The 14978-nt window shown below is 28.3% G+C and overlaps 5 protein-coding genes and 1 long non-coding RNA gene across 6 annotated transcripts; 4 read left to right on the top strand and 2 right to left on the bottom strand.

Annotated features, from left to right (window-relative positions):
* Positions 1 to 1105: 1105 nt before the first annotated feature.
* On the bottom strand, positions 1106 to 1498 carry LOC135928344 (histone H4). The gene has a single exon (XM_065464787.1). The coding sequence runs from the start codon at positions 1473 to 1475 to the stop codon at positions 1164 to 1166; it is 312 nt and encodes a 103-aa protein (XP_065320859.1). The 5' UTR covers positions 1476 to 1498; the 3' UTR covers positions 1106 to 1163.
* A 397-nt stretch (positions 1499 to 1895) lies between these two features.
* Positions 1896 to 2261, top strand: LOC135928422 (histone H2B.3-like). Its single transcript, XM_065464883.1, has one exon. The coding sequence runs from the start codon at positions 1896 to 1898 to the stop codon at positions 2259 to 2261; it is 366 nt and encodes a 121-aa protein (XP_065320955.1).
* Positions 2262 to 5310: 3049 nt separating this feature from the next.
* Positions 5311 to 5800, top strand: LOC135928421 (histone H2A-like). Its single transcript, XM_065464881.1, has one exon. The coding sequence runs from the start codon at positions 5324 to 5326 to the stop codon at positions 5696 to 5698; it is 375 nt and encodes a 124-aa protein (XP_065320953.1). The 5' UTR covers positions 5311 to 5323; the 3' UTR covers positions 5699 to 5800.
* A 2192-nt stretch (positions 5801 to 7992) lies between these two features.
* On the bottom strand, positions 7993 to 9137 carry LOC135928423 (histone H2B, gonadal-like). The gene has a single exon (XM_065464884.1). The coding sequence runs from the start codon at positions 9111 to 9113 to the stop codon at positions 8748 to 8750; it is 366 nt and encodes a 121-aa protein (XP_065320956.1). The 5' UTR covers positions 9114 to 9137; the 3' UTR covers positions 7993 to 8747.
* Positions 9138 to 9460: 323 nt separating this feature from the next.
* On the top strand, positions 9461 to 10266 carry LOC135928424 (histone H4). The gene has a single exon (XM_065464885.1). The coding sequence runs from the start codon at positions 9505 to 9507 to the stop codon at positions 9814 to 9816; it is 312 nt and encodes a 103-aa protein (XP_065320957.1). The 5' UTR covers positions 9461 to 9504; the 3' UTR covers positions 9817 to 10266.
* A 109-nt stretch (positions 10267 to 10375) lies between these two features.
* Positions 10376 to 10885, top strand: LOC135928425 (uncharacterized). Its single transcript, XR_010572324.1, has 3 exons — positions 10376 to 10489; positions 10532 to 10780; positions 10823 to 10885. It is a non-coding gene; the product is annotated as an uncharacterized LOC135928425 (long non-coding RNA).
* Positions 10886 to 14978: the final 4093 nt, after the last annotated feature.

Here is a 14978-nt window from a genome sequence, read left to right on the forward strand (position 1 = left end):
TCATATATTAAGGTAAACATTTCTTTTTCTTGATACCTAAACTAAACGACTCTTATAAATACTATTCACTTTTCTCTAAAATTGCTGTATATAATTTAATAATCAATTTAGCTTTAGACCAAATTATTATAAAATAATCATAAATCTTCATCGAATTACCAATATATTATGTTAAATAAAATTTAATTATAAAAATCGCATTCATAAGAGCATGATGCATTAGATGGATCTGGCAGATGCCATTTTTATAGTGTATGCAGATTTTTGTGCAAATTTAAAGGGAAAAACTTACAAATAGTACGAATAGATTTTCTCTTACTTGCGATGGGAGTTTTCCTAGAATATTTCAGATATAATCGTGAACTGTATAGGCCCTGAATCTTCAAGACCGGCTCGAATTTTCTTTATCTCGAAAAGCCCGACCCGCTAGAATTTAATTTTTTGATTGTATCTAAAATATACCAATTTACTTGACAAAATTCAATGATATCTATAACAATAGTTAAAAAATTTAAGGGCTATCCAATTTTTTTTCAAAAATGATTAGACGAGACCCCAAGCCGAAAAGATTTTTTAAATATAAACATACACAAAAATTGGATCTCTAATACATATATATAGGGTCTTAAAATTATGTAAAAAATATTTGTTGATTTACTAATAAGAAAAATGGGTTTAGATTCAGGAATTACTGATTCCAATTGTTCAGTCAACTATGCAAGTCGGTATATAGATGACCGCAAATCCAACCATTCTAGAGGTGGGGTAAAAGATTCAAACATTGGGCAGATAAAAACATATTTTATAATGAAATTTAAAGTATTTTTTAAAAAATTACAATTATTTAAAAACTTTAAATTATTTTTCTATATTGTGAATCGCATTTTACATAAAATAAAAGACCAACTCATTCAATTCAAAAATAACCACGTCAAAAAGATTGAAAATATCTTATAAGGGAACCAGAGACCAAACGTAAGTTTAACTAGATTAATTACCGAACAGTATAAAGGAGCATACAGGGTAAACCTTTATTAGAATCTATCAACAATTTACAGAATAGTGGTAAAATTTATACATAAGCAACTTTTTAACTTCCTTTAAAATTGGTAGCCCTAAAAAGGGCTGTTGGGTATTATTTGCATTGGGAGCAAGATTTATTCTTATCCGCCGAAACCATAAAGGGTTCGTCCTTGTCTTTTCAAGGCGTAAACAACGTCCATGGCGGTGACCGTCTTCCTCTTCGCGTGTTCAGTGTAAGTAACAGCGTCTCTGATAACATTTTCTAGGAAAACTTTTAGCACGCCGCGAGTTTCTTCGTAAATGAGCCCGGAAATTCGTTTGACACCACCTCGTCTAGCCAGTCTTCGGATAGCTGGTTTGGTTATTCCCTGGATATTATCTCTAAGAACTTTTCTATGACGTTTAGCTCCTCCCTTTCCTAAGCCTTTTCCACCTTTGCCTCTACCAGTCATTTTATTTTATATAATATTTTTAAAAAAACTTGAAAAAATGAATTAATAAATAAAATTAAAAAAAATTCAAACTTTTTATATTATAAATTTATTAATAATAATAAAAAAAATAAACGGCAAATTTATGGAGGGAAATTTGGCAAAATTCTATTGGATAAAAATAATTATAAAAAAAAGGCGTAAAATTATTGGACGTTATTATTGGATGTTACATAAATACACATAATATTTTATTTTATTTAAATAAACAAAACAAAAAATGGAGGGAAATTGTTATTTTATATATATTTTATTTTATGTATTCTTATTGGCTACTATTTAAAGACACATTTATTTTTAAATTTTATTATAAATATTAAAACATATCGGTTTTATTTTTCATAATTCAAATATTTTTAAATTTATAAGTTTAAAATTGAAATGCCACCTAAACCAGCAGGAAAAGCCGTTAAAAAGACTCACAAACCCAAGCTCGCAAAAGGTGATAAGAAAAAGAGGAGATCTAGAAAAGAATCATATGGTATCTACATTTACAAAGTGTTGAAGCAAGTTCACCCCGACACTGGAATATCTAGCAAAGCCATGTCCATAATGAATTCCTTCGTCAACGATTTATTCGAAAGGATTGCTGCCGAATCTTCCCGTTTGACGCATTACAACAAACGTTCAACCATTTCTAGTCGGGAGATCCAGACGGCCGTGAGACTGTTATTGCCTGGAGAGTTAGCTAAACATGCCGTGAGCGAAGGAACGAAAGCAGTCACTAAATACACTAGTTCAAAGTAGGCTTGCCCTATTTTGCGACTAACCAATACCCAACAGCCCTTTTTAGGGCTACATATTTTATTGAAGCAAATAGTTTTATGAATCATTGGTTGATTTTACTATTTTATAATCGATCAGAAACCTCCGCCCATTAAGAATTTTTGCATAAATTTCCAAGGCTCTAACCAAAAAATATTCATTTTTATACGAATGTAATTGACTTTTGGGAATTTTTAATGGCATTTACTAACTCTCCCACCTTTGAGATCAACTTATAAATATTTTTCTTTATAATTTAAGGATAAATGTAAGAATGGAATGGTTGTTGATGAACGTCTTCCTTCTCACTAGAAGCTAAAAATGCACTTTGGTCAGTTTTGTACATTTGTATTTTTCACTTGGCCAATTGATTTGCTCTTAAAATTGGAAATAAAATAGGTAAGTCACTGCCAGTATCAATTTGAACGTCAGAATTTTATCTTGTTAGAGTGAGCATTTTTTATGGAGGGTATATGAGTAATCTAATAATGAATTAGGGCCAAAAATTTAGCTTATTAATATTATATTTTTTTCTAAAAATACTATTAATATAATCCAAATAAAAATATTTTTATTTTCCCGGAATTCATATAATTTTAAGGAAATTTTCTGTATAAATTTATATCATTTAATTAATTTACTTAAATTTGACATACTCTTAATATTACGAAAATAAGAATATTCACATATATATAAATGAGTAGAAGATTTTCTTCCAGCTTCTAGATGCCCTCTTTAAAATCCATCCATAAACGCTCAACAGATTGAATATAGGTCTATCTATATATCATTGTTTCTGCTGTGTTTGACCGAGCATTATCCATTTTTCAAGATTTATCAATATTTAATTTGTCCATCGTTAGTTGAATCAGTTTGGATGTGCTTACTGATTATAACAGGAAGGGTTTCTTTTTTCTGTTTTATCATTCCTTACCGACTTTAGGGCCGGGTTTATTTTTTTTTAAATTATTCGGGTTCGGGTTGGGCCGGGCCTAATATTTTTTAAGACTTTCGGGTCGCTTTGGAATTCTTTTTTATAATATATCTAAATTAATCAATTTTCTTTAGAATTTGGAATGTAAGATAAAAATATTTGATTTTATTTATAGAAGAGTAGACGCCATATAACATGGAATTTATTTTTAGTAATTATAAGAATTAATTTCTATATTTAAATAAATTCGGGCTGGGCCAGGCCGGTAATAATTTCGGAAAAATTAGGCCCGATTAAAATCAATAGTCCCAATTGCAACCAGGGTTGCCAGATGTCACGATTTAGCCTTGATTCTCACTTCATACCTAATTTTTTACCTACCCACGTTTTCTCACACTTCACGCATTTCTCACGTTTTTTGAGTAAATTAAAATAATCACACTTTTTCTCACGTTTATATTTTTTCAAAATATTTTTAAAATATTTTTAAAAACAAATATAATTTTATTTTAAAATATTAAAAAAAATTGTAGTATTTGTTAATATAGTCCAACTAACCAACCCATTAATTATTATAAAAGAAAAACTAACTTTTTCAAGTGAAGAATATCTGGCAACCCAAATGGCATTTTATTTTAAATCCCTGAGATATTTTTCCTTTTATTAGATTCATCTATTTCGATCACATAATATGCCCAGGGCCCCCTATTTTTTTCAAAAGATATTGCCTGTGTATTGCAGCAGATTTTTCTAAATATTTTATACCTAAAAAAAGCTTATACACAAATTTTATAGATTACTTTGTTGCCAAGCCAACCCTATTAAACGAAGACAATCACTTATAAAAATCCTGGACACTAAAAGATGTAATAGATGAATACATTTGTTTACAGGAAAGATTCATTTTCAACATCTTACTCTATAAGATGTTGAGGCTATTATATAACAGCACGTGTGATTATGATTAATAGGAAACTCATTTTAAAGAAAGCCATGGTTCTTGTATACGAAATTATGATCTCGGTAAAATTTATGTAATCCAATAAAAAGGGGAAAAAAATATTTGTTAAATTTAAAAAAATATTACCTTATACATTAAATTTACATGGAAAAATTTACACCAATTTAAAAAAAAAAGATATAACCAAAAATTTCGCCTAGTTTCAGTGACTTAGCATTTATTCTAATTTTGGGATATGTGAAATAAAAATTTGAAATCAGGCTTCATTTTATTCCAGAAGTCACTACAAATGCTAATTCAGCTGTTCTACAACACGGTTGTGATTTATAAATATTTTCTGCATTTTGTAAAAAAATTTCACTTTTATCGCCAACAGCTTTAGGGCTAATTTTATAGCTTTGGATTACCAACGACACCAGAAAAAATTCATGAATTTAAATGGTACCATTCTGAAAATACTTTTTTTCTTCTTCCTGATTTCAATGAGAAAGTAGGAGGGGGGGGATAGATTAGTACTAAAAATTTGACCTGGGTTTTTTTAAAAAAAAACTTACTTTACTAGCAGAAGAAACTAATAATTTTAAGAAATTCCCCATTTTAAAAACATTTAAAAAAATGGTCGAACGGAAGTTCCGCAACACTAAAATTATCCCATCCTTCGATATCGGTATTTGGTATGGTTTTTATTTGAATTCCGGTTTTAAGACCGGTTTCCGACCTTCGCAAAGCTCTTAGTGAAGAGAGAAGAATAATTCATACATTTGCGCCTTTTTTAAAATTAAAACAACAGAAACACACATTTTTAAAATATACACATAATTTATTTCATTTTTGCGCCTTTTTAAAAAAAATAACATTTTTAGCGCCAAAAATTATTTTAAACTAACACAGAAACACAATATTTAAAAATGTACACATAAAATTTTTATTTTTGCGCCATTTCTTTTAAAATATTTTTATTATTTTTTTTTTATAAAAGAGAGTAAATAAATTTTAGGCGCGTTTTTATTTATTTGTTTTTTTATATTCTCACCTGATTGGCTTATTAAAAAGACACATACTAATTTCTATAAATGCAAGGAAATTATTAATTTTTATTATTATAAATTTTTTTTATCCTTCCTTTTTAAAAAATTAAATTAATATAAAATGACTGGCCGAGGAAAAGGTGGAAAAATAAAGAGCAAAGCAAAGACTAGATCGAGCCGTGCTGGACTTCAATTCCCCGTTGGAAGAATTCATAGGCTACTGAGAAAAGGACATTACGCTAAAAGAGTCGGTGCTGGAGCCCCCGTATATCTCGCAGCTGTGATGGAATATTTAGCTGCCGAAGTTTTGGAACTGGCAGGAAATGCGGCAAGAGACAACAAAAAGACGAGGATCATACCTAGACACTTGCAACTAGCTATCAGGAACGACGAAGAATTGAACAAACTCCTATGCGGCGTAACGATTGCCCAGGGTGGAGTGTTGCCCAATATTCAAAGTATCTTGTTGCCGAAAAAGTCCGAAACCTCCGCTTAAATCTTAAATGATTAAATACCCAACGGCCCTTTTTAGGGCCACCAAAAATTTATGGATGCTAAACAGCTTTTAAAGTGTAATAATTAACATAACCAATAAATGTAGTGCTTCATTCTAATAAAGTTTTTTTTGAGTATTCTTGATTAACCGCTTAGCGAAATATATTTAATCTTGATAAATTTGAGCAAGTTATAGTTTAAAAAGCTAAACCCTACTGGTTTTATTTTTTTTATCTCGCCCATATGGAAGGCCGATTAAAATATTTTTAACCTTGTGTGGCTATTTGAGATGATTAAGGGAAAAAGATTTATGTTCTTTGCGCATGACAGGCATTTACCTGTTCATGCATTCATTAAGCAAATAAAATCATTAAAAAATTTACAGTACCCAAAGCCAATTTCCTTGTTCTCTTAAATGCAGGGATCCTAACCGAAACGAATATCGGATAAAAATAACGGTTCAGGTTCGGCTAGAATTTTTTTTAGCGGTTTAGGTTCGGTTCAGATTCAATAAAAATACCGGTTTTTAGCGGTTTAACGGTCAGGTTCGGTTTGGATCCCTGCTTAAATGTCATTTCAATCAAATAAAAAAAAATTGACTCGTATACAAAAAATATATTAATCTAAAGAAAAATTCGGACTAGAGGTCTGCAATTAGCGGGTCTTAGCCACAAAGTTTGCCCACTCGTTTTGAATATTTAACCACCCGCCCATCTCCCCCTTTTCTATAAATGTTGTTCCACTAGCCTAATGTTTAAGAAATCTTTTAAATGGCTGGCCTGGCTATTTCTTTATTTTAAATCTATTTTTTAATTAAACATAATGTGTAATATTACGGAACAAAACTATTATTTTTAATAAATTCAAGTCCGTTCTGCTCGCTTCGCCTGAAAAATATCAAAAATTTATTTCAAACCGCCCATTAAAAATTTTCGACCCACCCAATTCAGACCTCTAATCAGGGCTGTAAAGTAACTTCGTTACCTTTTTTTTTGAAGGAAAGGAACGCCATTCGGATCTATATTTTTTAAGAAAAATATGGACAGTTTATTGTAATTAATTTCCAGTTTTTAATTTCACATCAACCACCAAAATCCTATAATTTATGTAAATTTTCACTCAAGATTGTTAATCTAATTTGAAATTCATTGGCTGCAATATGAATCATTTTTACATCAATAAAGAAAACTAAGGGTACACAGTGTCTCAACTCAAATATTTTAACCTCAATGGTGGAATAAATATGGATATCCTCCAAACTGTGCAGCTATTTTTAAGAAAAAAATGGGATATCTTATAAGACGGAATTCTTTCTAATAATTTTACATATTTTTAAAATGGAGATCCAATGTTAGATAGGTGGGTACATTAAGTTGAATATTAACAACACTTATGCTTGGGTTACCTACAAAAATACGAATCGAATAATTTATTATTCGTATTCGTATGAATAATAAAATGATTATTCGATTCGAAAATTTTATTTACCATGAATTAAAAAAGATCTATTATAAAATTTAACTAAGGATAAAGACAAACAAATTTTATTAGCGAGACAAAATAGAAGCATACATATATAATATATTTATATACAATGTGGAAAAATCAATATAATATTCATATCTATAATGTAGAAGATAAATCTGACAACAGCCAATTTTTCAAACATAAAGTTTTTCGGATTGTTTCCTCCTATAACGACATTCTGTATTTTGTAACCATACGAGCTCCAACAGAAAAAAAGAGTCGCTCACATGGGTTGAAGATCCCTGTATCGACAATATGTCCCTCGCCATTTTAGATAACACGGCATTAGCAATATTTTACAAATAAAGTGGTAAAAACTTTAGGCAAAAAGTCAAATTTATGATTTTTCCATCATCAAATGAAAGAGAAATATCAGGTTTGCCCGTTATTCTTGATGTGATGGGATTAACAGTTTATTATAATTGTATATGTTATGTGTTATATAAATTACCTTCTTCGTCGACCTCTATCATAAAAGAAATTTCTAAAGTAATGGTCTATTATGAGATAAATTAAAATGGAGTTTCAAAATTTGGCGCAATTTTCATTATTCCACTAGGAGATTTTATTAAATTGAAATAATTCCTAATAATAATATATGATTATTTTCCAATATATATTAATAGTATAAATTATTTTAGTCGAATAATAGATAAAAAATTATTCGACGAATAATATATTTTCCTTATTCGAATTCGATTCGAATAATTGTGTTATTCGTATTCGTAAAATACGAATCGAATAACAAATAATTCGTTTTAGGTATACTTGGGTCATGGCTTACATAATCTGGTCTGGTTATAGTGGATTAATATTATATTAAATACCTTTTCTTAAAAATCTTATCATTTGAATTAGAGAAATCGCAGAGATTGAATTTGAGTTCGTGACAGATGAAAGATAAAACCTAAGTACAATCAATTTTACACGAAATATGCTAGATCTTGATCGTTAAAATTGGCATTTCCCATGATGATATTAGCAATCATACGTTAAAATTAAATGTCCCAACCAGGCGGCCGTATTATAAGCATATCCGGAGCAAATAAATAACATAACTTTAAAAAGAATTGGTAGACAATATCTCAAACTTGTAGAAGAACTAATCTTTCAAAATTTATATAAACAACTTTTTTAGAAAGCTAAAATATAACAAATTTATTATCTGATGATAGCTCAGAAATTATTTCCCTGAAGCAAATTCTGCGCAAATCACGCTAGATTTCTTAGGCTAATTTTCTTTTTTGAATATAGACTTTCTAAAATAAAAAAAAGGACTAAAAATATATTCAAGTCATTTTATCCATTAGACCGGAGTATAAAATTATTTCTAGAGATTTTATTTTGGCGAGGAATAAACTAAAAAGCAAAATAGATGATATCGAACTAACCTTTAAATATCTCGGTGGGGGGTGGTAAAATGTACAATATTATAATTTGATTCCTAAAACTGTTTGCTTCAATAAAATATGTAGCCCTAAAAAGGGCTGTTGGGTATTGGTTAGTCGCAAAATAGGGCACGCCTACTTTGAACTAGTGTATTTAGTGACTGCTTTCGTTCCTTCGCTCACGGCGTGTTTGGCCAGCTCACCGGGCAACAATAGTCTCACGGCCGTCTGGATCTCCCGACTAGAAATGGTTGAACGTTTGTTGTAATGCGTCAAGCGGGAGGATTCAGCTGCAATCCTTTCGAATAAATCGTTGACGAAGGAATTCATTATGGACATGGCTTTGCTAGATATTCCAGTGTCGGGATGAACTTGCTTCAGCACTTTGTAAATGTAGATACCATAGGATTCTTTTCTAGATCTCCTCCTTTTCTTATCACCTTTTGCGAGCTTGGGTTTGTGAGTCTTTTTAACGGCTTTTCCTGCTGGTTTAGGTGGCATTTTAATTTTAAACTTATAAATTTAAAAAATATTTGAATTATAATATATAAAACGTATATATTTTAATATTTATAATAAAATTGAAAAATATATGTGTCTCTAAATAGTAGCCAATAAGAATGCATAAAATAAAATAATAAAATAACAATATCCCTCCATTTTTGTTTTGTTTATTTAAATAAAATAAAATATTATGTGTATTTTTTTAACATCCAATAATAACGTCTAATAATTTTGCGCCTTTTTTTATAATTATTTCTATCCAATAGTATTTTGCCAAATGTTTATTTTTATTATTATTAATAAATTATATTATAAATAGTTTGAATTTTTTAAATTTTATTTATTCATTCATTTTTCTTCGTTTTTTTAAAAATATAATATTAATAAAATGACTGGTAGAGGCAAAGGTGGAAAAGGTTTAGGAAAAGGAGGAGCTAAACGTCATAGAAAAGTTCTTAGAGATAATATCCAGGGAATAACCAAACCAGCTATCCGAAGATTGGCCAGACGAGGTGGTGTCAAACGAATTTCTGGACTCATTTATGAAGAAACTCGCGGCGTGCTAAAAGTTTTCCTAGAAAATGTTATCAGAGACGCCGTTACTTATACTGAACACGCGAAGAGGAAGACGGTCACCGCCATGGACGTTGTTTATGCCCTGAAAAGACAAGGACGAACCCTTTATGGTTTTGGCGGATAAAATAAATCTTGCTCCCAAAGCAAATAATACCCAACAGCCCTTTTTAGGGCTACCAATTTTAAAGGAAGTTAAAAAGTTGCTTATGTATAAATTCTACCACTATTCCGTAAATTATTGATAGATTCTAATAAAGGTTTTGCTTCCATGCTCCTTCATTGATTATGATTATATAGTTCGGTGATTTATCTAAAAGTGTAGATCTCGTCTATAAGGTATTATATAGTTCGGTGATTTATCTAAAAGTGTAGGTCCCGTCTATAAGGTATTTTCAATTATTTCGACCGGTTTTAATCTCAACCATAGTTATTTTTTATAATTCCTTCGTCCAATATTTAAATTGAAATAATCATTTTGTGTTTATCGCGAAGATTTTGAAATATTGCTTCGTTAAATACACATTTTGGTGAATTTATCTTAAAATTTAAGATTTAGCGCTATTTTTAAATTATTTGAAATGAATTCAATGGTTACATTTTTTGATGATGTAAAATCAAAGAATCATCAAGTTAAAATTATGATTTAAATTAAAAAATTTTTTTAGAAAATAGATAAAACAGCTTTTATAGTATCAGAGAATATGAATGTTTGTATAATAAACATAATAATTTATATAAAAATATTATATACAAGAATAATATTTGGGAATTATTAGCCCACCAGTATAATATGCACAGTAATAATTTTGCATATATATTATATTTATAAACCTTTTTAGATTCATCTCTCAAAGCTCTTTGGAAAAATCTAAGAGATTGTTTCATGAGAGAAAGACTAAAAATGACCAAACTTAAGAGTGGGTCACAGGCAGACCATCATATTTCATGGCCATACTACCAGGATATGCTATTCCTGGTAGAAACTGTAACACCAAGGTTACAGTTATCCTCTTTAGATATGGGGGAAGGATCTATTCCAAAAGATGTAAATAATATCTTTAATGAAATTATTGGGGAGACAAATGAATGTAAAATATAACATTTGAATTGGTAATATATTTTTTATTTAGTTGATTGTATTGATAGTGATCTTATAATAGATACTATTATTCCTAAAGGACCTCCATTACAGCTTGGCACAGTATAAAAAAAGAAAGAAAGCTTTTCTACATTTAATTAAGCCAAATTACAGTAAAACTAGCCTTACTATTATAATTCATAAATATTGTTTGCAGCTCTTTATCTCAATTGGCACAGTATAAAAAAAGAAGCTTTTCTACATTTAATTAAGCTAAATTACAGTAAAACTAGCCTTACTATTATAATTCAATAATCCATAAATATTTGCAGCTCTTTATCTCAATTGGCACAGTATAAAAAAAGAAGCTTTTCTACATTTAATTAAGCTAAATTACAGTAAAACTAGCCTTACTATTATAATTCAATAATCCATAAATATTTGCAGCTCTTTATCTCAATTGGCACAGTATAAAAAAAGAAGCTTTTCTACATTTAATTAAGCCAAATTACAGTAAAACTAGCCTTACTATTATAATTCATAAATATTGTTTGCAGCTCTTTATCTCAATTGGCACAGTATAAAAAAAGAAGCTTTACTACATTTAATTAAGCCAAATGCCAGTACCATCAAATTACAGAATACACAAATATTATAATGAGTCAACCTCTTACTATGTATGCTCAAAAACATCATGTAAGGGGAAAGGTATTCTCAAATATAATGTATTTAGTATATCCAAAGAGTGTACTGGTAGATAAAATATTTTTAAATAATATAAATTAAATGTATTAAAGATCCTAATTGCTACTTGCAAAAATTTAAATCAACATCAACACAAAGTTTATGATAAATAGAAATATAAAAAATTTTAATTTATTTAGCTGAAGATATAAATTCCATAGATAAATTTACTCAGACCGGCAATTTATATTTCAAATGAATGTCAAAGTAAACTTTTATCTATATTTATATTCATAATCCTAAAACATAGCTAATGAAAACTCTGCCTTAAATGATAATGAAATCACTGCTTTTCATGATAATGCATCTCTTTTAAGTAAAATATAATTTTACATACTAATCATTATAATAAAAATTTCAGCACCTACTAATGAAAACTCAGCGTTGAATGATAATGAAAACTTTGCTTTTCATGATAATGAATCTCTTTTAAGTAAAATATAATTTTACATACTAATCATTATAATAAAAATTTCAGCACCTATTAATGAAAACTCAGCCTTGAATGATAATGAAAACTTTGCTTTTCATGATAATGAATCTCTTTTAAGTAAAATATAATTTTACATACTAATCATTATAATAAAAATTTTAGCACCTACTAATGAAAACTCAGCCTTGAATGATAATGAAAACTTTGTTTTTCATGATAATGAATCTCTTTTAAGTAAAATATAATTTTACATACCAATCATTATAATAAAAATTTCAGCACCTAATGAAATTATTACTGATAGAGGAATTCAAGGTACTTTAATATATTATTAATAATTTATATTCATTATTTTTAAACAAAGCTAATTATCAAGAGAATCAGATTTACTTTTTTAAAAAAAAGTGCCCATATAAATTTATTACTTCTAAATTTAATAATAATTTAAGCATTATTATAAATGTCATTTACATAACTGTAAAGGAAGGGGTGTATTAGGTACTCATTTTACAATGACTAAGCAACATAGTCATGATAATGATGAAGAGTATTATGAACTTTTACTAACAGTAAATGAATTAAAAATCAAATAAAAGTAAATAAATACCTAAGTTTACATAAAGTATATAAAAAAGTTATGCGCAAAAGGAAATTAGATTCCTTTGCGATGCGACACCCTAAAACCTTACCGACATTTTTGTCAGTAAAAACAATTATGGCGCGCGTTATTCAATCAACGCGGCCATCGTTACCTCGCACAAATGCTGATATAGCGTTGCTTGATGAACATAAAGTTACCTTGAATAATAATAATTTTTTAGTTTGTAATGATAATAATAAATTATTTATTTTTTCTACTCGTATTCTTTTATCTCGCCTTTGTTGGGCAGATAAAATATATCTAGATGGCACGTTTAATGCCGCCCCTAAATTATTTAAACAATTTTACACCATAAATATTATTATAAACAATACTTTAATTGTTTGCGCGTATATTCTTTTACCAGATAAATTTAAAAATACATATATTCGAATGTTTTATTTATTAAAAAATTATTGTTTATCATTAGGCTTAATTTTTTCGCCACCAAGTGCAACAATAGATTTTAAAATTGGCGTATTTTAGCCCTTAAGGAAAATTTTCCTAGAATTATTGTAAAGGGTTGCTACTTCCATTTCTGTCAATGCATCGTAAGACGCATTCAGGAATATCGCCTGACCCAACTGCGCAGACGAAATCCTAATATTTATAAATTTTTTCGTATTATAATGGCCATCCCATTTTTATTAGAAAGGGATGTGCCATCTATAATGATTGAGTTAAGTCGCCAAGCTCAATCATTTCAATTGAGTTCTATTTATGATTTTTTAAATTATTTTGAAAATACTTGGATTAACAGTAATGCCAAGTTCAAATATGAAATGTGGAACACATTTGATGTTAGAGGGGTGAGGACGAATAACCACGTCGAAGGCTTTCATCGAGCTTTAAAGGAATACGTTCCTTATCCTCACCCCAACATTTATTTATTTATTGATATCATAAAAAATATAGAGCAGGATATGGATCTTGTATTGATGCAGTTAGATGATGGGCGAAAAGTTTCCGAAAGAAAAAAAAAATATATCATACTAGATGATAAGATAAGAGAGATAATAATCATATATTGTGGAAATTTGTATAGCCCTATTGAATATTTGGGAAAAATATCAAGATATTTATATTCCAAAAAATTTACTGGCATTTAGCCCTTTTTTTTATATTACTATACTGGTGACTTTTTTACCCATCATCTAACTCTATTTGTTTTATATTTTTTATGATATCAGTAGAAAAATATCATTACTGTTGATCCAAGTTATTTTATTGTAGTTGGGTTCGGTTGAAGTGGTATATGCCAATTTCAAAATCTATGTTATGTTCCTCAACTATTGCTATATCATCATTTGTGAAGAGTTTTTTAAGTAAAAGTTCATAATACTACTAATCATAATTATCATTCGAATGCTAATAGTACACTAAACCCTTCCTTCATATATTTTTTTTTATCAGTTTATATAACTTATATTTATTGTCGATATTTTTTTATATATATTATTTCAATTCAAAATAATCATTTTTCATATTGTAATACCCTACCTATCATAATCGTTTATACTATTGTTGCGTGCACCATTAAAACATTATTTTTTTATTTAACCTGATATAATATAATTAATTACATCCTTATAGAATACTTTATAATATTGTCTACGCGAATTTTTAGAAAATTTCATAATGAATAATAATTGAATGTTCTGTGTTGTCACATTATGCACTTGAAATAAACATAAATTTTGTATGTATCCATAGTTATATTGTATAAATACCTACGGTAAAAATTTTATATAAGGAGTTCTTAGTAAGAAAAAAGATTAACAGTCCCATTAATCATCAGAAATCTCAAAAAAATTAAAATATATACATAGAAACATACTGTAAAAATTTTATATAAGAAGTTCTTAGTAAGAAAAAATATTAACAGTTCCATTAATCATCAGAAATTTCAAAAAAATTAAAATATATACATAGAAACATACGGTAAAAATTTTATATAAGGAGTTCTTAGTAAGAAAAAAGATTAACAGTCCCATTAATCATCAGAAATCTCAAAAAAATTAAAATATATACATAGAAACATACTGTAAAAATTTTTTATAAGAAGTTCTTAGTAAGAAAAAAGATTAACAGTCCCATTAATCATCAGAAATATCAAAAAAATTAAAATATATACATAGAAACATACGGTAAAAAATTTATATAAGGAGTTCTTAGTAAGAAAAAAGATTAATCATCAGAAATCTCAAATAAATTAAAATATATACATAGAAATATGCGGTAAAAATTTTATATAAGGAGTTCTTAGTAAGAAAAAAATTAACAGTCCCATTAATCATCAGAAATCTCAAAAAAATTAAAATATATACATAGAAACATACTGTAAAAATTTTTTATAAGAAGTTCTTAGTAAGAAAAAAGATTAACAGTCCA

This window comes from Gordionus sp. m RMFG-2023, chromosome 4 (genome assembly GCF_954871325.1).
Source record: "Gordionus sp. m RMFG-2023 chromosome 4, tfGorSpeb1-WG-v2, whole genome shotgun sequence".
Lineage (NCBI taxonomy): Eukaryota > Metazoa > Nematomorpha > Gordioida > Chordodea > Parachordodidae > Gordionus > Gordionus sp. m RMFG-2023.

Excerpts from the sequence above, each read along its gene's own strand:
- LOC135928424 (XM_065464885.1), top strand. The coding sequence starts at position 9,505 with ATGACTGGTAGAGGCAAAGGTGGAAAAGGTTTAGGAAAAGGAGGAGCT.
- LOC135928344 (XM_065464787.1), bottom strand. The coding sequence starts at position 1,475 with ATGACTGGTAGAGGCAAAGGTGGAAAAGGCTTAGGAAAGGGAGGAGCT.
- LOC135928422 (XM_065464883.1), top strand. The coding sequence starts at position 1,896 with ATGCCACCTAAACCAGCAGGAAAAGCCGTTAAAAAGACTCACAAACCC.
- LOC135928421 (XM_065464881.1), top strand. The coding sequence starts at position 5,324 with ATGACTGGCCGAGGAAAAGGTGGAAAAATAAAGAGCAAAGCAAAGACT.
- LOC135928423 (XM_065464884.1), bottom strand. The coding sequence starts at position 9,113 with ATGCCACCTAAACCAGCAGGAAAAGCCGTTAAAAAGACTCACAAACCC.